This window comes from Harpia harpyja, chromosome 8, assembly GCF_026419915.1.
Source record: "Harpia harpyja isolate bHarHar1 chromosome 8, bHarHar1 primary haplotype, whole genome shotgun sequence".
NCBI classification, from domain to species: Eukaryota; Metazoa; Chordata; class Aves; order Accipitriformes; family Accipitridae; genus Harpia; species Harpia harpyja.
In genome coordinates, this window is record NC_068947.1 from 50,435,041 (window position 1) to 50,461,104 (window position 26,064).

A 26,064-nucleotide genomic window follows, 5' to 3' on the forward strand; every position below is an offset into this window, starting at 1 on the left:
GGAACAAGTGAGTGTAAGCTTCAAAACAGAAAGCAAGATCTGTTTCTGGACTTCACCTCTCTGCTCCTTACCCTCAGCTATTTATCAACTCTTTAATATTCCAAAACCAAAATAAAACCCCAACAAGGCAACACATTGCACAGTCTCCTTCATGTAACTGCAGAAGAATTAATGACTATGAAAGAGGAAACAATCGAAAACCCAAGAAAAACCCCTAGAGTTTTCCCATTTCCAAAAAATAAAATTATTCTGTGCAATGAAGTTTTCAGTTCAGAATTTTGTAATCAAAATATGTATAGGAAACTTTCCCATGCCTTCCAAGGGAAACATTTTCAAAGGGAAACCAATTCCTACATGGTACACCTGATAAAAGAGGACAAGAGAAAACAAAGGCTGCAGCTCTTCTCTTTACACGTTCTTTACTATTGTGCTTACCCTGGTCTGTAGCCAAATGTCCTTCTGCTGACATTTAAGACAAAAAGGAAGAACGTGAAAGGCCTGGAAAAAAAGGAAGCAAAGCAGTAAAATGCTTATCTTGCAAAATCAGAAGTCATTGGCAATAAAACATACTGCACTGGTAAAGCACTGGGACTAGATGATACCAGCCTTTCTATGATTTAACACAATTGAAAAATAAAGATCAAATGAAGCGCTAAAACTTTCTCCTTCATCTGATATGAAAAATCAGATGTGTTACTGCTAGTGACAGCTGCAGTTTGTTGCTTGGTCTAGAACAGAAAAGAGTTTCTCAGCAACTGCCTTCAGCTCTGTACCAGCCTACAGAGTTCCAGCAAACGCACTTCCACTACATTCAGCCGCAGCTCGTTTTTAGCCATGAAACACTGTGTGACCCCAGGCCTGAGCCGCAGAAGGCTGCCTACCCCCAGTCAAAAGCTGCGGAGGAGTTGGGGGGAGAGTGACTAGAGGCATCCAGTAATGTGCTCCTGCCTTCCGAGATGAGCACAGGGCACTTCGCCCACATTGAAAGCGAGCTCTGGCACCAGACTAGCCACAGCAGTGCAAGGTGGCACCTGAGCTAGAGAGAAAAGAGTTACTTGTTTGGATACACTGCTCTGCTAACATGGCGATGAGGCTTTTGGGAGCCAGGGTGGAGCTCTGCATGGTCCTACCACTTCAGATGGCCACAAGCTGGGTGCTCTGCACCACAGATGCTGTTTTATTGGGCAACAGTTTTACGGAGTCACTGGTCCTGACTCGGAAGCCAGACCTGCGGTCATTCTACTGATCTCAAGGAGACGTGGATTTCACTAATAATGCAAAGGAAAACCAGCAGTATTTCTCACCTCACTGAATGTTTTTAGACTGGAATACAGCTCGATGACTCCACTTACAAAGAAATAGTTATTTGATAGAGCAGCTTCCAAGTTAAGGAAACCAGACGATGACTCAAAAGATTAATTCCAATCCCATATTCCAAAAGGAAATCTCAGATGTTACAGAGCATTTGTAACAACCATTAGCTTGGAGGAAGTCAGAAGCAACAGTATTAATGTGTGGGCACTATGGTTATGTTGTCCATCCCAGCCTTGGCATTCCTGCCTCTGCATGATTTGGGGGACTTCTTCCAAGCAATTTTAACTGCCGCTTCACAAAATACAGGACTATGAGCCTTCCTCGCTTCCGAAAGTTAACGCTAGAAAAATAAATTGCAGAAATGTCAATGAATATTTGAACGGGTCCTCTTCTGAATCCCTTATTTTTTAGATTTTCTAAATCTGTTTAAAAGACACACACCCCCCTAAAAAAAAAAAAAAAAAAAAAAGGAAAAAAAAGGAAAAGAAAAAAAGAGAAGTATCTTTTCTTCATTCTCCTAAAACTGAACTAATTGAAAAGATATGGGCTGGCGCCTTTTAATGCCCCACCCCATCAATATATTTAGGGGCAAATTTAACAGTTAAAAAAGGAAAAACATTAAACCAACTTTACGCAAAATCTGGTTTTGAGACTTGCAGATATTTTCTTCCCCAGACTTGAAGATTTTTTTCATTTTTTATCTCCATTATAATGATTTTTGCCCAGGTTTACTGCAATGTAAGAAACAGATATATAAGCGTTTCCTCACGGTCCTAGGTTTTATTATTAATTGTTAATAATAAAATTATGGCTACTTTAAAAACTCAAATAAAAACAATATAAAACCACGGTCATTAGAGTATTATATACACACATAACAAAACAGCTTAATACAACTGTACTCATATCACAGTTTTCTATTGTATCTAAGAGAGCATACTTTAGTACATAGCAAATAGAGATTCTGATTTCAACTTCAAATAGCCACTTTATATTTATTATAAAAATATTAAATGAGATTTTTAAAAAGCAATCCTGAAGTCCAGATGTAACTGTAATATGTTAACTGCACAGAAAACACAACTTTTGGGAGCAACTGTAAACCACAGAAGGAAAAAATTATTTCTGATGCAAGTTCTTATCCAGCAGGAATAGACTGGCTTCCTAATCTCCAGGTTGCTTTTGAACATAGGTACATTCCCTCATCTCGGTTTTTCTTGATTTTTTTCATTCCCATATCTTGTGTGAATACAGGCTCCAGAAAATTTCACATGCGATTTCTAAAACCTCCTGTCTTCAGCATATCTAAATCAGATACCAGATGCTCATTTGTATTGCTACAGCAGCCCCAGTTTACAGTCTTGTGAAAGATTTATTTGGTGAAAAGGTATAATGTCATAGCAGCATGTCCAGTTCAGAAACTCATTCCCAGGACTTCCTATAGTGCTTGGTATGGCACAAGTACAATAAGCATATGGACCTCTTTATACTAATGGCACTGACATGAAAGCACTTCCGAGTTAAACTGTACATCTGGTGAGGGGGACTACTGTGATCTAATTGTGGTTCATAAAAAAAAAATTTAAAAAAATACAGGACTTGAGTGCAGCTTCCTTTACATGACGTGCATTGACAATGCAAACCAGCCTTCTTCTTTTTGCTTTTCCACCTGCAAAAGAAGAAATTGAAATTCATACATCATAAATTTCCCACAGACTTGCTAGTTAGTGCTGGCTTGCGTAGGATTGCTACGTATCAGTTCACTGATACGTAGCAATTGTCTGCCATCGGCACCGTGGAGGGAGTCACACCACCTACTTTAGACACCTAGTTAAAGCCACATCTACCTTAAGTATTCCAAATTTCCCCTCTGGGGACATATACTTTGCTGTCCTGATAGGGAGTCTTGGACCCTAACTTTGTTTTTTCTCTTTATCACTCCTAATTAAGGTTATTTTGGACATCAGGAAAGATGGTATTAGTATCTCCTCATGGTTGCCTTCAAGCATATAAACAGATCTATGACAGGCTTACCAGACTCTACTACTGCCTGGAGTTCCCCATGAAAGCTGTAGTCTGTTTTCTTTGCACATCAGGAATCAAAAATATAGACTGGGGATTTTCTTTGCATTTGGATTTATTTATCCTTCAGCAACTGACTTGTGCGACAGCAAGGTAGGAGCTCACTTGCCTCTTACACATGGCTCTACCAGTACATCATAATGATTACTTGAAATTCTCTGGAGCCACCAGTGAAAGACTGCCAAAGCTTCCAAGTTCTTATGCACAAAGATGCCACAGCAGAAGATATACTTCACAGGATTATTCGCTTCTAAATAACAACTCTGTGGCAGCAAACAACTAATGTCACTAGCACTCAGGTCTCCCCTGACCAATTGTCCAGAATCCAAACTGCCATGAATCAATTACTATTAGCCTTGGTAGATTTAAGGTAGGACAGAGCTCTCTCCCCTTCTTTATCTGTCTTGCTTTTTCCTTATATGACACCACGATCGAACTTTCTGGCTGAAGATTTTTCAGTCTTACCTTTGGCCTTTGGCTGACAGGAATTAATTTCACACTTTCTGATGAGGCACTTAAGGGTGAACAAGGTTTGCCAGAGTCTCCTACAGACCTGTAGACAGTCAAAATGAGATTGAAAAAGTGAAAAATGGGAGTGACTACTAGAATCATGTCTCAGATCCTGCATTAGGACCCCTCATCAATAGTCTTCAACAACGCATGTCATCTGTCATTTTCACAACTTCCGTTGTTTGTATTTAAAAAGCTATTGGACCTTTGTCCAATTTCCACAGAGTCACGTGTGATGAAGTCAGGGAAGGTCTGTGAAGCCAAAGAAAAACATGGCAATTTTTTCCATTGTGTTCAAGTTCTGCTGCACGGGTAATCAAGACACTACAAAAATGAAATAGTAAAGGGTTAACTTTTACCTTCTTATACTGGTCATACTGGCAGGGGAAACACTATCTTCTTTGGAGCTGTCCATAGCAACTGCCATGGGAATAGACACATCGATTGTCCTCCTTGCATTTTCTAGGCAATAAATAATAGCTTGATTCCGATGAGAACACAGCAACGTTGCACAACATTCATTTCATTTTCCCACTTTTTGAGGGGCATCACATAACTCTTCACAATTGCATAGAATATACAGATCAGACATAAAATGTCAGGCTAAACATCAACCCCGTACCCACTCTCTGAAAACGACAGATATTGAAAGCAGATAATCAGAGCAACTATGGACAACGTGCACATATATAGGATGATTCTTCCATAGATAAACCTTCTGGGTTTTGGCAATCAGAGGCTTAGAGACTTCCGATTTCTCTACTTTGTTCCTTTAAGTTTTTACTTAGCATGCTGAATTTATGTTACAACAGCTGTAGAAGTGTTAGAAGTGTTATAATCCCACTGCATGAGTCATTACATATGGACCTACATGCATACGCACACACACATACGTGGCCTCTCCTCCCCCTCCTTCCTCTGCCCCTCAAGTCCTTCCCTTCATAGATTCTCTGTGGTTCAGGAAAGGGGAAAGGGCAGGTGTCCTAGACAGAGCATGTGTACATGCTCACATGCAGTTCTGCCTGTAATTACAATGACTCCATGAAGAGATAAAGTAGCCCTCACCTGTTGGAAAGTATTTTTGTTCATAGTTACACATGGCAGCTAATCTATGAATCTTGAATCAGCAAGAACATTCCCTTTGCTAATTTACCTCTTCAGATGACTGGAAGCTCCAGTTATTTCTTTCTATTAGCACCGGCAGTAACTCAGCAAGGCAGTCTGATGGAAAGAGCACCCAGAAGACCAAAAACTAAAATGTGGTTGAGAATTGGATAACCACTCTGCCGTGATTTTTAGAAGCCTGATGTAAATACTTAGCCTTTTTATAGAAGATTCTCCAGCAGACAGGACTGATTAAAAAGCCTACTTCTGCCAATCAGTGACTGTGTAGCAGAACTGTTCTGCAGACAAGGGCATAGCAAAGAATAGATTTACCATGAAGCATGATATTTGCAGCAGACTAACTACTAAGAAACTAACCTTAGGAGAAGTTTAGCTGATGTATTTTTGGCTCTCTGAAGCAAGGAGTGTTTGTACCACACAGTCATTAACAGCAAGTGTACTGCTGACCACAACTGCTGATCCAATCAGCTAAGGACAGAGAACTCCCAAAAGGGGAAAAATGTTGTCTTACTAGTTTTTGTTTCTCCTGAAGCTGGGTACTTACCAGTATAATTTAGGGATGGGGACAGAACAGGAGATATCGTTGGAGGGACCACATCAGCAGCAGCTAATTTCTGTTGGTCTATTAGCTGCAACAGTTTATCACGTGCTTCTGTACTCTGACGATTCAGCTCTGCTATTCTTTCCTCCAAGCTCTTTGATACCATGAGATGAGTCTACTTGGATAATCACTTCAAATTAAAAACTTAAAATTTGCACCTTCAAGGAGAGCATGCAATATATTTCAAGTACTTCTATGAATTTAATTTTCAAACTGAAAGTAAACATAATCATATAGCACCTCCTGTGAAAAATCTCATTTTGTCCCTTTCACTGTCCTGTATCTAGGTCCTTAATTGACTAAACACAACAATATTTTAAACTGGTCTTCCTACAAGTAGAAATAAAACAGCTATTGTCTCTACCATTTAAGGAGAAAGGAAAAAAAAAAAAAAAAGAAAAAAAAAAGAAGAAAACCCCCAACCATCCAACAATTAACCATAATTAAGAAAATATTTAATCAGAGACACACATATTCAGGAGGGTGTGGGGAAGCAAAAGCAGATTTCTAGCAGAAGTATCCTGGAACTCATCTTTAAACCAGGTTTTCACCCACTTTGACCTCTTCCCCTCCCCCTCCATTAATTGCTTCCACAAAACCAACACTTTAAAAAGTTTCCATCATCTTGTACAACTAAATGTTATACAACATAATACAATGGGCAAAGTGACAACACTCTAAGCCTACAGTTACGTGAGGAAATTTAAAACCTTTGGGATCCTTAATTGAACAGTAATTCAGCCACTGTGACGGAACAGAAGTAAAGACAGTAGCAAGGGCAGGGATTAGGCGTTTCTGTGTTAACTCCACTCACTGGGGTGCCACTGAATAGCTGCTTAGTTGCAGATTAAAGGTTTTCTATGTGAACCAAAGCCTTCAAGCTCTCTCTTTCCCAAAGATTTTGGGATTTTCACCACACAGCAGGACTGACAAGACAGATCCAACTAGTACATACACTATAATCAAGTATTGCAAGAGATGTACCTGCACTAACTTTAATCTTATGGGCTTTTGGGTCACAGTAGCAGAAGAGATGTATGGCATGGATTTAAATATACATTTTACAAGCTTGATAAGAACCTGTGGATTGGTGCAGTGCTTTCACTGTTAATATTACCCAGGCTACAAGAGGTATACCTGATCATGTTGCAATCACACATCATTTTGCAGCATAACCTTATCTTAAACTTATAAATGTGCTGCACACTTTTCAGCACTCATATACAACATAGGTGCAATATGAGAACTGTTGAGCTCCTTGGGGAGCTCATACTCTCATAAGCTACTGTTGAGCTCCTTGGGGAATGATAAAAATCACAAGTCTCCAAGCAAATGAATGAAAAGAATATTTGGGTTGCTACTCTTTTCCTTAAAACAACTGACACCAGGAAAGAAACAGTCTTAAAACATCAGTAAGCTATGGGAAAGCAGATGAGCAGAAAGGGGAATCCAGCCTTCCTTTTCTCTTAAATTCTCACCTGTCCTTGTGAAGAGTCTGGACTAGGATTTGCATTTTGTATTGGGTCTGGCTGATGTAGGCAGTCACTTGTGTCTTCAGAGAAGCCTCTGAATTTGCTCAGTTGAGCTTTAATTAGAGAGTTCTGCCGTGTAAGCTCAGCTATCTGTCCCAGTAGATCACCGTTTTGAAATAACTCTTTAGCTGTGTTGTTTTTTCTAGCGTCACCTGGGCAGGACAGACTGATTTTCCCATGGGAACTCTCCAAGTCTTTGTCTGCAGGAGGAACTGGTTGCCTTCGAGAGATGAGACAGTTTTCCTCAGTTGTGCTCTGTGTTTGCAGGTCAGAAGGTGAGCTCCTTTCCTTGCATGGTTCTCTTTCAGTGTTTTCAGGAGACTGAGAAACGGCTGTAAACACTACAAACAAGAAATAAAGGAACAGTAAGGAAAGGGACATGTGATCCTTGTCAAGGAAATTAACAGTAACTTTATTGCATCAGGCTAGTAATAATCAAGCAGGAACTTGAATTGTAACACCTAGCCTGAATGATGTTATGTTACTGATCAAAATCATTCTATGCAAGACCCTGCTGCAAGAACTCACCAGGTTTAATATTTCCTATTGCAAACAGTCTTACATTTAAATGATTTATTTAGAGATTGAAAGAGAAGTCAGAGAGAAGAATATAAATTGCTTTGAATTTCTTAGCTGATAGATCAAACACTACTTTTTAGTTAGTCTTCCATTTTCCAAAATCCAGTCACCTTACCTAATAAACTGTAAGTTTGCATTACAGCTCTGATATTTATACTGGGTTGATAACAAAACTTTTAGAATAATAAAACAAAACAATACAAGACTTTTGGCACAATAATAAACTAGCTATTTACTCAGCCTCAAAGAAAGGGGAAGCACTCTGGCCAACAAAAGTAGTCAGGTACTTTTTGTGGTCATCATTAGCAAACAGATAACACACCACATACACATGACCAAATATGTTACGGCACTGTCAGCTGCTACATGTTAAGTCCTAGTTGGATTTTGTGATCAAAACCAGATTTTCTATGCTTTATATACCAAATAGCCCATTCCATCCCAAGCTTTAGCTTTTGCCTCTTGAGCAGAGCATGACATTTAAAAATTTACACCCAAATCTGGTTTAGGAATCACTTTTCATAAAGAAACATTCAAGAAGTTTAACATTTGTTGAGCCATTTAGCATCTTTAATGGTTTTAAAAGAATAACAATACATTTCTCACACAGCTAAACTGTAGTGAAGTCTAGGAACACACAGTTTTATATTCTTGTTTCAAATGACAGACATCTGACAGTTCTCAGTGGGACTGAAACCAGATGTTGCTCTTTTCCTCCTGATTTATTATGTGCCTCCTCACAGCACAGCAGCCTACCAAAAGGTTGAACTAGATATAAACTTCCAATTGCCCTGCCAACTCCTTAAAAATTAAAAAGACTTTCAGGTTTTCTGACTCGGAAAAGAATTACAAAGCAACACAGCTGAAAGGGGGGAAAAAAGGAGGGGAGGCACAAAACCCCACCACTGTGCCCTGCTTCCTGTCAGCAACCATCAAGCTAGCCATAGATGTAATTACCCGCCTCTCAACAACAGAGGGTTACAGGGGCATTCAGTAAGATGCATGTGGTTACAATGACAGTTGCAGGAGGAAACAGCTAATTTTGAGAGTCACAAAGGATCCTCCCTTCTGCTCACTTCATTACGTTTAAATGAGAAATACCTTCCCTGATCACCCCGATGAACTTTCTTCCTTCCAACAACCACAGCTGAGCTACTGACCTATAAAACTCCTGAAGCCTATGGATATTGACACAAGACTGAGTTAATCTAGTTATCCAGCACCCCATAATTTCAACGAAAACTTCTTCAGCCGCTTCCTGTGTATTGAATGAAATCCACACCGAAACCTGCTCCCAAAGCTTTTAGAAAAATCTCTGCTGGGAAGATTGTCTCAAAGCAAGAGTATGCAGCCTACAGACATCCTGGTTTGTCTGCAGCATGGGCTGTGGAGGTACAAATTTCCAGCCTTCAGTGGTCCCATCATGAAAGGTGATGGAGGCTGGATTACAACATCAGCAGATGGAGATCTGAGATGATGTGCTGTAGGTCATACACAAACTGCTACAGCAAATCATACAGAAGTGACAATCAAAACCAGTACAAGATGGAAATGCTTATCTGGATTGCCACTGACAGGACTCAGACAGTAGATGGAGAACTGCAGGGGACAGAAAGTCTAAAGGAAGTCTAACAACAGGCATAGGAAGAAAAGAAATGCATAGCTGGGGGCAGAAGCTGGATATTCCAGCTATAGGGCCAAGATGTCTAGGCATACACATTAAAAGTTTTCATAGAAAATACATCTCTAAAGGTAATACGAGCCTGGGAGATTGAAATAGTAACACACTAAACAGACACCCAAGTCTACTACAGCCAGAGAGATCTCACCATTCTGCAGGAGAGACAATTCCTGACTGCTCTTCTGCCGGGGAGGTGACAACAGCACAGCTGGCTGGAAGATGTGGGCTGGCAAGCTTCTACCAGCTCCGCCACCACCTGAGGCACCTGGCCTCAGGGGAAACTTGAGAGGAAGTTCTTCCTGTGGGAATTTCAGCATACCTTCCCTTTTGCATGCATCAGCACTAGGCTCAAAATAGCTCAAATCAGGCTCTTCTAAAGAAATAGACAAAGCAGAGACAGAATTAGAAAAAAAGGGGGAGAAAAAAAATTAGTTTTAGTGCAATAGGGAAAATTCTCAGTAACAACACTTACATTCAAGTATCTGAAAAGACAGACTAGAGTATCTTCCCCACACACTGTTAACTTCCTTCTAATCCCTAGATACAGAACTCTTCCAATGGAGCATAACACAAATCTTCACTGACCTTAAGAACAAGAGCTATTGTATATAGCCTCACAATTTCAGAATACTAGTAAGAGATCTGTTTGTAACTCATGCACAAGACTTACAGACAAGTGACTTGTGAGGAACAGGTATTTCAGTGAGCTGCATTTGGTATATTCTCTTGAGAAAAGCAGACCTACGCACTTGTCCTAATGAACCTATATTATAAATTTGATGGCAATAATGGTGGAGTGGAAAACAATTCAAAACTTTGAGCTCTCTGATGATCTTTTTATGACTTAATTCAAATCAGACATCTTCAGTAAAAAAAAAAAGTTATTCTTCTGTATTTAACTTCAACTAGTGTATGTCTATGTGGCCATCTATTTTGAACATACCAGGGAGGCACAAAATGAAAAGTGTGAAATCAAAGTTGTAGCTAGCTGTGAGACCACAGTAATTTTAATAAGCCTACATCCACTGCTCCATCATTGCTATCTTTGAATTTTCTCCTCACAATTTTGTTCAGGACATTTGTTCCCAAAAGCAAGGTTAGTGGAAAATTAAGCAGAACATACCTGATCCCAAAATACAAGAGACAAAAAGCACCCTTCAAAGGCAAAGAGCCAGAAGAGGCTATTTGCATAAGATACTGCTTATGGTTCACACTACTGAGGTTCTGAGATTGAACTTAAAACCTGCCACCCACTATTCAATGACCACGGCAAGAAATGAGAAAGATCTTCCTGCCCTGTTTCACTGTACAGAACTGCATTTCTAAAGTATCCTCCTCACATGCTATTTGTCACTATGATATGCCCTCCACTCCTCTCTCAGCCACTCTTGTCTCTCCAGGGAAGTCCTGTGTTAACTTATACATGGTTTCTGTGCTAAAACTAGCTATCTCAAATGTTTCACATCCAGTCAGATGCGCTAAAACTAGCTATCTCAGATGTTTCACATCCAGTCAGGTGCCTTAAGGGTACAAGAGATCTCCCTCTGAAGGAGGAGGAAGAAATAGTTTTGTAACTTCAGGAAACTTTCCTCTCAGGAAGATGCCTTTTCCTGAGAGCAGAGACCAATAAGGAAAAAAGATCTGGAAATTCTAGTCTTGCAGAATTGTTGTACAAGAAGGTTTAGGGTTTGGGGTTTTTTTTGTTTGGTTGGGGTTTTGTTTTTGTTTTTTTTTTTGAGGGGTGCTTTTCTGATTGTTTGGGTTTTATATTTTGGGGTAGGATTTTTTGTTTGCTTTTACAAAGCCTGGGTAAATCACAAAAAAGGGATCTGGTGTGTGGCTTCTTCCTGAGAACCCCACAGAAGCAGTCAGGAAGAAAGTTTTTGACCAAAAAAAAGTCCAGAAAACCAACATTAACTAAGGAATGCAAATAGCTCCAAGGAATCTTGGGATTCACAAGGAGTTACTGATCTTGAGAACAAAACCAATGCATTTAAGCAACCAATCAGGGATGACAGGTCAGGAAAACTCCATGGTGAAAGAATGTAAAAAGTACAATGTGAATTGTGTTTGGTTAGTTTGGCCATCAATGCTACTGGCTTAACTTAGTCTGCGGCTATGTTATATATCACTCAACTGGTCATTCACCTCTGATACAAAGTCGTAAGTGTCAGACTTCTGCCTGGTTAGTTACCAGGACTCACCAGCTGCTGTTTCTGGTCAGCAGCGACCTCCAGTGCCTCATGGAAGAACCAGTCTCATACTGTCAGGCTGCCTCAGCAACAGGAAGGTGAGATCCTGATTCAGTTGGTGGTTTGGTTTTTTTTTTAGGACCCTCAGAATAAACTTGACTTTGTAGGCCATCTTAACGGGTGACGGCTACTCCCCCCCTTCCTTTTTTTTTTTTTTTTTTTTAATATAACGTATTCTGTATCACTTAAAGCTCAAGCCCAGGACTTGGCTAAAAGGTTAATCTTGAAGGCCTGATTCACATAGAATGATGCCAGTGGGGATGGAATACAACCTATAATATTGTTAAAAAATAATGTGTAGCAAACTGCTTGTGCTCACAGCAGAACCCACGGCCTATCAATTTCCAGAAGTGAGATTCATGCTCACGCAAGAGGTATTTATTCAAGTAGACATCTATTAAACACCAAATTTTCCACTACAGGGATAAACTACCCACAACTCCCATTTCACCCTTCACACATGCATGCACACACCTTGCCCGTTCACTGGGCCTTTGCTTGCAATTCCAAAATTGTTTGGACTTTGTTCTCTTCTAGGTTCTACCAAAGGGAGGCCTTTAAATGCTTGTGTGAGAGAAATCAGCTGTTCATCTGTTACCATCATGTATTGCTGAAGCTTCTTCTAAAGGATGAAGGAAAAACAGAAAGAGATACAGAAATTTGTATTCTAGCAACAGGAATTAGATTATATACCACAGCCAGCTCTGAGAAGAAGTTTGGTCTCTTATTACCACTGCATGAATCTGTGGGATTCCAGTGAGGTATTAAATATTGATGTCTCCACGTTTCTCATTTATTTTCTCTCCTGCCTCAAAGAAATTCTTTGGTTTTCCCTTTTCCCAACTCATCACCCCACTTCCTCTCTAATGCAGCTTTATTCCTTCATTCCCAAACGTAACCACTGAACAATCTACCTCCACTGCAAACTGAAAAAAAGAAAAATGTATTATATCTAGTCTACGCTGTTGCTCCAGTACTGTTAACAGTATAGAAGTGTGGAGGCAGATGCTTAAACCTTTACATTGATAAAGCAAAGCTCAGTTTAATGGAACTAGCATTTTCTCAGGCTTTAAAGTTAAACATGAAACAGGAAGATAAAATGTTGACTTTCCAAACATTCCTTCCCCCCCACCGTGCCTGCTATTGTCACTGTCAGACTCCTCATTCAATTTTGTCATTTTCTTCCTGTTTATTATTAAAATCTCCCGAACATACAACAACGCATCTCAGCACACATTTGCAACACAACTCAGCATTCTAACAAGTCATTCTGAGGGGGATGGAGGCTCAGTACCTGGATAGTAGTGTTTTCTTCCCTCACTAGAAGTATTTCTGCAGTCAGAGCATCAATCAGTTCTCTGTGTTCATTCAACATCTCCTCATGCTGCTGTCTCATCACCTCTTTCTCACGCAGCTGCATTTCACTCTAAAGAGGGAGAAAAAGTTAAAAACCTACTATAACCAATACAGATTCATATTTGGAAACAGGAACGGGTCCATACCACATCATACTGTAACAGCTCTTCCCCCTTTTGCTAAATTGACTTCATTACTTTCATGACAAAATCCAATTTTCAAGGCTTGAGAACTGTCAGAAAGCTTACTGTTCCTTCTTTGTTACTCCAGAACACTGTAGGGAATCCTATACATCCTTGTTCTTCTGCCTTTACAACTTTTACAGGCTGTAACTGCAAGCGTTGTCTCTCTGCATGGATACTGTTTTGTAAGTCACTGTATCTTCATGCAGTAATCAAATAACTCCAGCTGTGCTGGTGCTTGTCAGTATCCTGTGCTACTTGTGTCTATTCTTTAGTTGCCTTAATTCATTAATGAAGACAAATTTGACTAAATGAAGGAGAAAGCAGTTGCTTTCTAATGTTTTCCCCCAGAGAGAGAAAAAGTTCTAGAGGGTTTCATTTATTTTATTTTTTTAAAGAAGACAAAAAGGTTTATTTGTTAAGTAATCCACTTAAGCATGAGGCAAAAGGCCTTACTGTAGAACCTCTTGCCCTTAAAAGATATTATCAATCTGTTATCTTAAGATAGACCACTGCAGTAAGCCAGGCGTGCTGTACAAGATGCAAAAGAGTCCCTTCCACCTCTAATGGGTAAATGGAATACATGACTGCCACTTTTTGGACCATCGTAGATGAAAGAGCAGAGGCTACCAAGTCCCATAAACACATCAGAATTAGGAGATGGAACCCTTCCCCAGATGGTCGCCTGCATTTACTCAAGGCAATCCCTGAATAAGAGAAATACATCCCAGCTCCAAAACACAAGAGATCCTGAAAAGCAATTGGGGGACTCTTTTTCCGCTGCCAGCCAAAATTAGAGCATGAGCTGCCCATAACATACTGTAGATTATTTTCTGCTGGCATTGGGACCAGAAGTGAAAAACTACCAAGGAAGAAGTGTTGAGACAAAACAGCTCTGCAGCCACATAAAATGAATGAATAAATAAATGATTTTGAGAATAAACCACAGATACTGTCACTAGACACAAAGACAGACAGATAAACCTCCTTTAAGCATATCAGAAACAAACCATCCTTTTTCTGGTTCTCTTTCACCTAGACAGAACAGCTTTTCTGTATTGATCCAAGTGAAGCAGGCTGGCACAGAAAATGGAGAAAACGTAGACAGTTCTATCTTTTTAGAAACAGAAAACAGGGCAAAATAAGAACTATAACCCTGGTATCAGTGGTGAAGCCTATTGATGCCTTAGATCATCTGGATGAGCTATTGTATCTACTCATCCTACACAGTGTTAACCTAGTCTTGGAGGAAAAGCTTCCAAGCAGCTGTGTGTCTTACATTTATGCATGGGGAGAACATCAGGGTTAACAGCTGTATACATCCATTCCTACCATCCCGTAGGATTTGGGTCTGGTATACCCTGGAAGAAGTATCTTCATTCCAGCCCATTGCCAGGTGTACCTCTAATATCATAAGCTTTGTTTTAACACTGCATCAGAATACGCAGAAGCAGAGATAGAGAACATAGCAACACAGACTAATGTAGTATGCATATATTCTAACTTTTTCACCCTATGAGTCTGGCAAAGAAATAGCATTCTTAGTAGAATGGGGGAAAAAAAATCAATTCTAACATCTGGCAGATGATACTGAAATTCATTTAGGAACCAAGTCAGGTTGATCCACTTCCCTTTAAGAATTTCGTATAGCTTGGAAAACATTTCAGAAGTTTCTTTTTCCCCTTCTCTCTAGCCTCTTTTATATTCACTAGCTGCTTCTTGTAGGATTTGGTTTTTTTTAATTACTTATTATTGCAACTTTCATGAAAGATTCAGTAATTCAAGTTTCTCTTCCTACTTTTTATATATAACTTTGAGAATAAATTAAGCAACATCCTTTATCGTAATTCTTCTGCATTCAGCTTTTCTGCAGCAAAGCTGGAAAATATTTTTTTTCTTCCCAGAAGAGGAAGGAAATCTTTCTAGAAGCTTCAAAACCTCTTGAAGACTGGTTGTTTACCTGAAATCAGAGGCTTTTTAAATATCTGCTGCAAAGTCACTTTCCTGAAATGCATTGCCAGCTATAATTCAGGCATTGGAAATTTGCTAACTCTCCTGGCTAAGCAAAACAGATGGTGCACATGAGCACACTTGATTTATTCCTAGCATCACAGGGACCAGGTTTTAGGAAATACTCAGACAAGCTGTGTTTCTTCATGGCAAATGCTCAAATCCTAATTGTGAATAAAGCTCCATGAAAAGCAGAAAAGTCACTGAAGGTTATGGATGCACACTGTCTATCTCAAGCAACTCTGAATACAATTAACCACACTTTGTAGCTTGAGCAAGTTCTGCATATGTCTACTTATGAATTTAGGTAGTAAATCTAAAAAAGCTGCAGACAATTTTGCAAGCAACAATCAACTCCTGGAAGGAAGGAATGATAACACATCTAGTAAAGTAGAAACAACATCACAGAGGTGCTCAGTAAAAATTGGGAATACAAGTAAGAGTCAGCATACATCTTTCAAGATAAGTACTCTCCTTAAACACTCAGACTCCTTGGCCTTCTGTCTGAATAGGATTAAAACTCTTAAGATTCTCTTTATGAATGTAACATTCAATGTAAGTAGCAACTAAGAAAGAAAAAAAAAAGACAAAGAAAATCTGGAGTAGTTTTTGAGGAAGCTTGAGAGTCAAGAATAACTCATTTCTGTGGAACACAAATTAAAGACAATCTAAATAGGGTTATAATTGCAATTATATTTATAATATTAATTTGATGCTATTAAATTGATTTTTGGATTTTTAGAATTTTCCAATTCTATTGGAAGTCCAGAAGATCCTCCCCCATAACTGCAAAAGACACAAATTTAATACCCTGCTTTGATATTACAACTTTAACAGAAAACAAGCATTCTTAACTTCTTTTAAAACATAAGATCCCCTCAGCCAAAGTCCATCTTCTGATGGTAGTGGCTTTTCACTCTTGAACTGATTATTTAACATTTGTTTCCGAGACAGGACTTAAAGTAAATTCTTCCATATAGATTACATGCAGGGTAATACAAGGAATAAGTTGCTATATATCCAGACAGAAAAAAGAAAAAAAATTCAAATTTTAAAATAAGGTCATTTTTCTCCCCCCAATTATTATACAGTCTGAAAAGGAACCAAAATGGGACAGTTCCACATTCATTAGGGATCTATTGCCTTTGCTATGAAATGGAGCATTGGGATTTAAATAACGTATTCTGCTGCATCTGTTAAGAGTGCAGGAACTGCCATAATCTGGTTCAAAATTTCACATAGGTCCAATGAAACTGTGAGTCACTGCTGCATCTTGAATAGCTCTGGGTTAGAGATGAAATAAAACACGCTTCTTTTTTTTCTTTTTTTAAAAAGAAGTTCTACATGGCTTACAGGTAGCCTTCTCTATGGAATTCCATTGATCTCCAGCTGTGCACTGCTATAGTGAGCACTTCAGGTCATTCTTGCTTAAGGTGAAGTTGCTGCTACGGATAGAAAAAGAAAGCTAAGGAATCCCTCAAAGAAAATTAGGGGATTTGGGTCCACTGCTTTAGTGACAATAGCATTGCCTTTGGGAGGCAAAGGAAGAAAAAGAATTTGTAAACAAGGCTGCCACATCTCTGAACATATTTAAATAACACATTTAAAATTATTTCAAATGGTATTTTCTGCTAATAGTCACCAAGAGACTTTCACCGCAATCAACGCCTCCCTTTTCACTAGGGGTACCTGTTTCTAACAAACTAAAAGTTTTAACTCCTAATTGCATGCAATGCAAATAATAAGCAATGATAATCAGACTTCAAAGTAAACTGATTGGGAGCCAGGAAAGACCAAAGTTCACATCTGTAAAGTAACTTTATACCCTTTTTCATTCGCTCTACAGAAGCAAATCAAAATCTTCTCACCTCTTTGAGGTAGCGCATCAAACGACATAGAGCATTAACCAGTGACAACGTAAACCCAGTGAGGCCTTCACTTCTCTCAGTTTTTTGAACCTCACGACCTGTATATCGCTCATATTCCTCCAATTCATGCTCCACTTCATGTATCATGTGGTTGAGAATATCTAGGCTGGATTTGTTGTCCCTCCGAAGGTCAGTGGGGATTGAATTAGCTGGAGAATCATCTCTGCTCTGTCTTGCAGAGTTCTGTGCAGTTTGTTTTCTTTTCACTGGAAGTGGGGGGAAAGAAAGCATCATTGGAATTTCAAGGTGCATAGAAAGCTTTGCAGTAGCAATGAAATTACATTGTTTATTGACGTAAATCAAAGGAGAGGCCCTCTCTTGTCCTGAGCTGAAAAGGACCATCAAAGAATGTCCCCAGTCATTCCAGTTATTTTCAGATCATCAAAAACCACATTTTATACCACAACATTAGTACCTCTCAGGTATGATTGTTTGGTGCTTTTATCTTAGATACCTGTTCCTGCTTTCCTCCTTCTCAGTTAAAAGCATGGAAACAGTTTGCCAGTGAACAGCCAGTGAAAAATATCAGCTGCTTTCAGGTCTCACATTTAGTGAGCAACTCTTTTACAACAATCCTTTCCTGTTAGAGTTTGTATCTGATGTCAGTCCCCTCACACAAATGTGTGCAGAATATGGGGACTGAAACGCATCGTAATTGTGCAGCATAGACTAGAAAGCTATATCAGACATAGAAAAGCCCTGCACAGGAGAGAACTCCACAGCTAGCCAGGTAATGTGTAGCATCAAAGGGCCATATTTGTGGTTCCTAGACCACTATGGACTTTGCTTCGCCAACAAACATGCAGAATACAGGGCAATACACTACACAAGGGGCTGTGGAATGTCCATCCATAGAGATGCTCAAGACTTGGCTGGACAAGGCCCCCTCAATCAAACTTCGCAGTTAGCCCTGCGATGACATCCAAAGATCCCTTTTAACCTACATTTTCTTATGATATTAAGGACCCTAGTCAAAGGGACGTATGTTATTTTTAAAAGTACTAAACTTTTTGCTGCAATTTGCTTTTGTTTCCTTGAGTTTGGGTTCAGCACTTGTCTCACAGTGTAAGTGGAGTCTACAGTCTCTTCTTCGTCTTCATTCTGAAGTCTTGAATGGATTCTCTTGACTACATTTGTAGCATTGAGGGCTGATTTAAACACAAAACAAAACAAAAAACCCACACATGAAATATTTCAGGTATGTTCTAAATAGTAATTTGTTCTAAAGTAATTTTATTAGAAGAGCTGGCTTTTTAGTCTGGAAATTCATCTGAGCCACATTAGCATGTCTCCACCTCTCACCCCCACCCAGAAAAGGAATTCCAGACAGGATCCTGTGAACAGCCTAATGACCCTTGAGAGGCTGTGATTAGGCAAATCCAACCTGACTGATCCAATGATGGAGAAACAGTTGTTGGAGTCAAAGGCATATTTGATTCCTGTGATAAGGTAGTTCTTCTCATATCCTTTTCAGCCCACAACTGAGAATTCACCAAGGAATTTTCTTCTCTCAATAACCGAAGTAGCCTACATTCAAAACAAGCATAACAGTGAATTGCAATAGGATAATAGCATGATTCTAGATTATCTGTACAGTCTAAAAAGAGCTTTTTAAAATATCTATAACTGCTCAGGTGAGTTCCTTGCTCACATTCAATCCCAGTCTGAATGTTACAACAAGGGCTTTCCCTAGAATTCTGAGGTCAGGAAAGGAGGGGGGCGCGGAAACAGAAAAAGTAACTTAACTATTCCCATGCAACACACAATTTTAACTCTGTCTATTTCCAGTGTTGAGAAAGTGGAAACATGAACACATATGTTTGTATTGACCTGTCAGAACTGATACTGGATTTGAAATTCAGAAAGTCCTGGTGTCCATCTTCTGATTGATAGATTGATAATGCTTCCTCTTCCACTTCATTAAGAGCCTGTTTAGGAGACAAAGAAAACAAAAGGGACTTCAGAGCAATTTCAATTTGTCTTCAGGAAGAAGTTAGAGATAAATTTTCTGAAATTGTTTCAAGAAAAAAACAAAAACATTTGTTTCAGTCTCCACCTCCAAAACAAAATTTAAAAAAGAAAGAAAACCACAAACCTCTGTGGGAAGAGTTTTGGGGGACTTTAGTACCTAAGAAATACTGATACTGACAATTGTCTCTGAAAATAACACAGCAAGTGATTAATTCAATATCCAATGTTTTATTTGGATGATTTATATTAAATGAGAAAAACGACACACACTGTAGGATAAAAAAAAAAAGCTTTAAAGACTGTACCAAAACAAATACAGAGACATAGCAGGCAGAAGATAGAAAAAGCAATCTAAATTATAGCATTTTTAAAGTTTCAGTCATTTGACATCACAAGCTAAACCACCTTGTAATGAGATCTGCAAAACTACATTTTTATTCTATGTGTAAAACGCAATCAGAACAAAATACAATCCTACGTACCACATTCATAGCAAAACTTAAGCAATCAAATTTGGAATTAGGGTTCCTCAAACTGTCAGGTTTCTGCATTTCTGGGTAGGCTTCACCAGATAGCCTTTAACTATGATTTTCGTAGGCACATAAGGAAAAGAAAATCTCACAGAAGCTCAGCAGACAACTATCAGTACACCTTTCTTTTAAAAATTTAAGCCTATCCTGCAGCATGCATTCAGTGATACAGCTTACGAAGATGCTATAGTTAACTCTTCATAGTAAAAAAAAAACCCAAACCAAATACCACATTGAAATACATGACAGAGCAGTACTGCAACTCAAATTGCAGATATTTGTGCAAGATAGTAGGAGACAGGATTAGAGAACCATGAGAATATGACACCATCACTTTCACTCCCACAGCCCTTTTGGTCTTCATCAGTGAGCTGCTTTCTGGGAGTGTCATATGCCTGTTCTCAAACCACAGTGAGCATTCCTGGTACCACCCACGTTATGCAAAGAAAACAGAACACGAAGGCAATCTAAATGGAATTTTAAACAAATTTAAACAATTTTTAAACCTTTTAAACAAATCTAAATAATTGTAAAAGAATGTGAAGTATTGAAAGTTAAACTTGTAGGACTAATCAAGGCTGTGGCATTAAGTGGGGTATATTTACATGTGTGTTATCAGAAATAAATTGGAGCCCAACTGGCTATGTCCCCATATATGCAGACATAATTAGAAAATCAGAGGCATATTTCAATATGTAGCAATTTTTTAAGTGACACAAGAGTTGTCTTCGTAGTCTGTAATTACTTTGTTCTCTTGCTGATAATTCCAGAATTCAAAAGGGAGAGCATGCTAATATGAGAGCGCTTCTATGAGATATGTTTGTTTCTCATATTCAAAGGTTAAGAAATCAAAAAAATCATGATTCCCAGAGTCTCACAAAACAAACCCACCTTTATTTAACACCATTTTCTATGCATGTTATCAACATGGTATACAATACACAAAAGACAGGGTTAGGTCTGCTTGGAAACTCTACCTCTGAATATTTTTATTTTGTGCAAACAAAAAAGCTACAGGACATGCATGGAACAGAACATACATTACCTGGGAATCCATGACAGATTCACTAAGGATGGAAAGCTGAGTGGAAGGATCACATTTTTGTACAATGGGTCCTTGAGATGATTCTAGGTCACAGTTAGGAGCCATTGTTACATTAGGGAAACCTAGAGGAATCAGACACAACAGGGAAGAACACAGAGGACTCGGTCTATAGTACGTTCACAGGGCTTTGTACCAAAAAGCAAGTTCCCGTACTTTGCACAAAAAGGATCATGGGGACGTATGTCGCTTTAAACAACTGCCAAAGGCCAACCACAGAGTTATCTTAATACATTCGGCCATGTACCAGGCTTTTGTCCTTCTGCACAAGTGTATTTAAACAGGTGAGAAGAAGCAAGTAGGATGAAACAGTCATTGTAAGCAAAAGAGAATGGCAGCCTACAGAGAAAAGAACCTAAGTTTAAGATTTCACATGCAAACAGCCAGTCCTCCCTTCCAGTAGTGTTAAGGACCCACAAACCAGGGTAAGAGATGGAAAAGCCTTGTTCACAAATCGCTGATAAATCTTCAACAATATCCAAGAGCAAGCAGTCAACCCATGCAGCAATGGGAATCAGAACTACTGAAGTGGTTTGAACTGGTGCTCTCTATAAGCCAGCAGCTTGGCTGTGGAAATGGTAAGCGTGAGGTATTTCACAGTAAGTAACCCAAAATTCCACAATGGACAGATACAGTAGAATAACTGGCCATGGGTCTCTCTCCCCTGCCATGGGAGGTGTTATCCTCATTTGTGTTTCATCCAACATGAACAGGATCAATCATACTGCGTTAGATAATGAGATGAAAACAGTTAAAAAGAATACTTTGCAAAGCGAGGCTATTTATGAAAAGCAAGGAGATAATCTTAAATGTACTACCACACATAAATGAGACGGTCTACCTGTTCGCGTGCGAGGAGCATCCCCAAACAAGTCTTTTGCCACAGCCATAACCTGATCAGATCGTTCCAATACATCTTGCAAATGGTATTGATCAGACAGAATCTGAAAGTATAGTGTATGAGGAAATATTTCATACTGAGCAGACCGATTTTTCCTTTGTTTTTTTCATATTGTTCTTCTAAACAGTTAGCAAGAGAACAGCCAACAAGACAATGTTTGCAAAGTTGGTACTGTGCAATTAGATCCTAATTAAGGTAGATCAGAAAACCTACTTCATTCTGAGTGACTAGAATTCATCTTGTTTTTCTGAAAAATTAAACAGTTATTACTTCTGGGGGTCCCATCAGCACTGACTTTTTTCTCTTTAGAGCCAATCCTCTCACTGCCTTCTCCTCCCAGCCTGACACAAACAAGAAGCTGGGCGTTTATGACATACTCATCAAAACAAAGACACACATCTGGCAATAAAAAAAGTCAGTAGGCATCCCCAAATCATTTGATCTCAATGTTGTCAAGTCAAAGAACACTTATCTAAATCTGACAAGACACCCAAAAACTGCACCAAACCAATTCAGGCAAACTTGTTTCATTCAGCCTTGACTATGGAAAATTTTGCCTAAAAATTAAGCCACCTACCACCATAAAAGTTTCAACAGACATAAATACAGCTGACTACATCTGGCACCAGAAGACGTTTTGGGAATCTCCACACATTTCTCACAAGGCACTGCTTCTGTATTCAAGGTCTCTCTCCCCCAGTATTTGAAGTCCATCACTGGCACCACGATGGCTGCCTCCTAAGGAGGGAGATCTTGGAGAGCAAACCAAGAGGAATTCAGCTACTGTGAGCTGAATGGAGCTGACTGCAGACATGGCTTTGTGGGCAGAAGGCAATCCAAAACTCCTCACTGACTTGTGGTTTCATTCACAAAGGTGGAAATGGGAAACTAGTAAAATTATCCCACAAACTGGGAAGTTAGTTATTCTTAAACATCTGAGAGGCAACTAGATATGTAAGCGACCTCCACTTCATCGTAGTTAATCAAATTTAGCCAGAGAGACTGCAAGTACTTCAGAAGATCCCACAGAAAAGATGGGCTCACGTATGCTCTCCTACTCAAAATTTGAGAACTGAGTGACAATTTTTGCTCCCCCAGGAATCATAAGAGGGACTGGTTTGCAGAAGTTTCAGAGCATTATATGCCATTATCTCCAGAGAGTTTCTTTCAGTGTCCATTGATAAGTTTGCTGGTTTATATTCAGCCTCATTCAAAAAATTCTAGGCAGTGGCATTTCACCTGTTTCGCCCCCACACCCGATTTTACTATGCTTTGTTATGTCAAGAGGTTTCCCCATATACCTAGTTTTCATGTCTTTCTAGTCTTTTGGGCCTGAATTACACTGCAGTATATTACACTTCTCCTCATAACCAACTTAGCAAATCAGTGAATATTCATTTTTCAATCACCTCACATATCTACTTTTCCAAATCACTATTCAGCTTTCACTCTTGATACTAAATCTAGTCTTCCCATTTAGCCATCTGACATCAAAACAATGGTTTTCAGACAAAGCTATGCCAGATCTGCAGAAGAACAAAAAAAAAAAAAGAAAAAAGAAAAATAAGTTTACCTGTCCCAAAACATGATTCCTTTCCCTAAGGCAATTAAAATGAAGGTGACGTGTTTAATCAGACAAAAAATTATCCTGATTAATTTGTTTTCACCCTCCCTACTAGACCCCTTTCAGCACCAGCAGGTTCCTAAGCTTCGCCCTCCTGCTGAACATGTTATGAACATTTTTAGAGCTTTGTTCCCAAGGTAGGTCAGCTCACATTTGCTTGTGATCACCAGAAAACAAAGTGATACCAGCTTCTAACCCCTCTAGGCTCATTTACATGCCCTCAACAAATTCACCGAGTGCTATACCTTGTCCCAGTTTAGTATCACCTACGAATTTCATTAAAATTCAACTTCCCTCCTGATTCAGATTGTCACTACAGATAATTAAACAGGACTAATCCTAAAACCTCCCCATTAGAATAATTCACTCACCACCTACGCTTCAGTGCAATACACTAACATTATTTTAAAAATAAGTTGTTACAGGACCAATCAGTGTGGTACCTACACATTCACAATCCACAGTTACAGAGACACACTCATATTATTTTTTCACTCAGATTTTTTAGGCAGACAAATCCCCAAGAGATTTAAATTTTGCGCATCCATCTTATAACTTTTGCTCTCTTCAACATACAACTACAAGAAAAAACACACTAGTAGCAGCATCTTCCTAGTTTTAGTCTCTGAGTCTTTGCAGTTGAGGAGGATTCAAGGGGCCTAGGAAGCTACAGTCTCACAGCAGTAAATAAGAAAAAAAGGTCACCAAGATAACAGAGACAAGGAGATAATCCACAGTGGTTGTGCTGTACTGGGAGACACAGACTGAAGAGTCTCCCCAGTTACTCTGAACAACAGGACCTAGCAATTAACAAGATTTAAGCTAGGGACAGGTGAAAATGGTGACTCTCCTCCCTCTATTTTTTTTTTTTCTCTACACACAAGAAGATGCCAACATTTCAAACGGCAACAGTCAGATGGGTTTCATCTTGCCTGGCATAATCTCCTTTTGTCTTCCTATCTGGTAGCATCTTTTCTCTGATTCAGGAGTAGACATAGGGCATGTTGAATAAAGTCATCTCTCTAAATATGAAGGGGAAAGCCACTCAGGAGGAATTGAAATTTGTGCACTGTCATTAGAAATGGCAACAAATATGGGAGACTATTTCCTAACCATGAGTTTCACATCTGCAAAACAACAAAGTCACGTAATAGGTAGTCCAGCCTAATTTTAGAGCAGGTAGTCTAATCTACCTTTGTGGTACATAATTTATTTCTGCATGGAAGTCTTACTGAAACTAGCCTGCTATTACATTAGGGAAATTTGTATAAAAGTCCACAGCTTTTTTGACCACTCCACTAAAATGCACTTGACAGAAAAGTATGAAAGTAACAAAGGTCAAAATTAAAGCTTGAGGCTTGATTAGCACAATATCCTTAATACAAAAATTCTACTGTGATTGCAGAGAAACAGGTGTCAAATAGGAAACTAGAAGGTGAACTTCAATTCTAAGTACTTTCATTTGTTTCTGTCTACGCTTGAACGTTCTCAGAGATCAGAAAAAGACTTCTGAAAATTTACAAAAGATGAAAGAGAGAGGACGTCTGTGATAGTTAATCCACTGCACATTTACAGGACTACTAAATCATGTTTATTTTAACTGCTAGGTGAACATTGTTCATCATCATTCCTTACCAACAAGTCTCAGTTTGTCCAAGTGCTGATGAGGTCTGAAAGCTAACGACTACAGTTTGAGATTAGTTTTCATAACATATGGCAAGGAGCTGCCTGCCATGTGAAACAAAAGGATGTCTACCACTGAAATCCCCTTTCAGACACTGACAGCTACTGTCTCTGTTAGCTAAGCCTAGGTTTGCTGCTACAGTTCAATATTCAAAAGCTAATTAAACAACATATTTTCAGTCAGCGTGCTTCAGAATGCTTACAGCTTTTCAGTCCCCAGCTGACAAGCTTGTCTGCTAGCAGCCATAGCTCCTCAACCTTTGTTGGGTCAATTTTCCTTCCAGTCAAGTTTTTCCTTACCAACTTCTTGCCTCACCCTTTCAGCCCCTATGACTCTGCATTTTCCTCTGTTTAAATAAGCAACGGCAGATAAGGATGTCCCTCCCAGAAAGAGAAATGTTCACGTTTCCATCAAAGAAAAATACTAGACAGGAAAAGGAAAAGGCAAGATAGCAATAAGAACACAAAGAATGCACATACTTTTCACAACAAACAGTTTAACTCTGCAAACAGTTCCTGTTCAGACACAAAGAGGCCTGCAGAATTACAGAGGGCATAGCTAGGCAACAAGGATCAAATCCACAACTGTATAGATCAGTTAATATGTTAGACAGCCTATTCCAATCATTGCACGCACTCAACACATAGAGGAGAGTGCATGCATATATGAAGTCAAATTATCCAACAAGAGGAGCAAATGTTGACCTATGTGCAAGAGCAGTTTTCCACTACTGCTGCAAACCATCTGCAGCAGGCTGAAAGTGCAGATTTAGCTCTCACCTCACGCATCAGAGTCAACTTCCTTTTCTCCAAGGAATCACCAGCCAGTTGTTTTTGTTTCTTCCATTTTCTTTTCAGTGCTTTCTCTTGCAGTTCCAGATGGGCCAGTGCTTTGTTTTTTGATTTGTGCATTTCATGGCGACGCAGCTACGTAAACATGAAGGAAACCATTTCAAAATTGAGGGACAATCTAAAGCAAAATTTGCAGGGTAACGCTAACAAGCTCTTCTTGGTTTTCTCATTCATGTGCGCTGAATACTATTTATGTTAACTTCATGGTAGTACCAGTGACAGTGTCACAAACATCCAGAAGTGTAAAAT

At 39.2% G+C, this 26,064-nt stretch overlaps 1 protein-coding gene across 15 annotated transcripts in view; it reads right to left on the reverse strand.

The window, feature by feature from the left end:
• Positions 1 to 2,068: 2,068 nt before the first annotated feature.
• The window catches only part of SPICE1 (spindle and centriole associated protein 1), a 29,768-nt gene continuing 5,772 nt past the window's right edge, over positions 2,069 to 26,064 (reverse strand). For 5 of the 15 annotated variants that reach the window (XM_052795181.1, XM_052795188.1, XM_052795186.1 and 2 more), the window contains 15 exons: positions 25,744 to 25,890; positions 21,597 to 21,699; positions 20,699 to 20,820; positions 18,983 to 19,080; positions 18,537 to 18,679; positions 18,160 to 18,300; positions 17,093 to 17,358; positions 12,971 to 13,102; positions 12,151 to 12,298; positions 9,573 to 9,797; positions 7,111 to 7,505; positions 5,576 to 5,747; positions 4,266 to 4,368; positions 3,862 to 3,949; positions 2,069 to 2,983 (listed from right to left, as the gene is read on the reverse strand). In XM_052795181.1, coding sequence (XP_052651141.1) covers positions 2,930 to 2,983; positions 3,862 to 3,949; positions 4,266 to 4,368; positions 5,576 to 5,747; positions 7,111 to 7,505; positions 9,573 to 9,797; positions 12,151 to 12,298; positions 12,971 to 13,102; positions 17,093 to 17,358; positions 18,160 to 18,300; positions 18,537 to 18,679; positions 18,983 to 19,080; positions 20,699 to 20,820; positions 21,597 to 21,699; positions 25,744 to 25,890 — 2,337 coding nt within the window. In that variant the 3' untranslated portion in view covers positions 2,069 to 2,929. The other 10 variants (XM_052795190.1, XM_052795189.1, XM_052795183.1 and 7 more) reach the window with 10 other exon arrangements.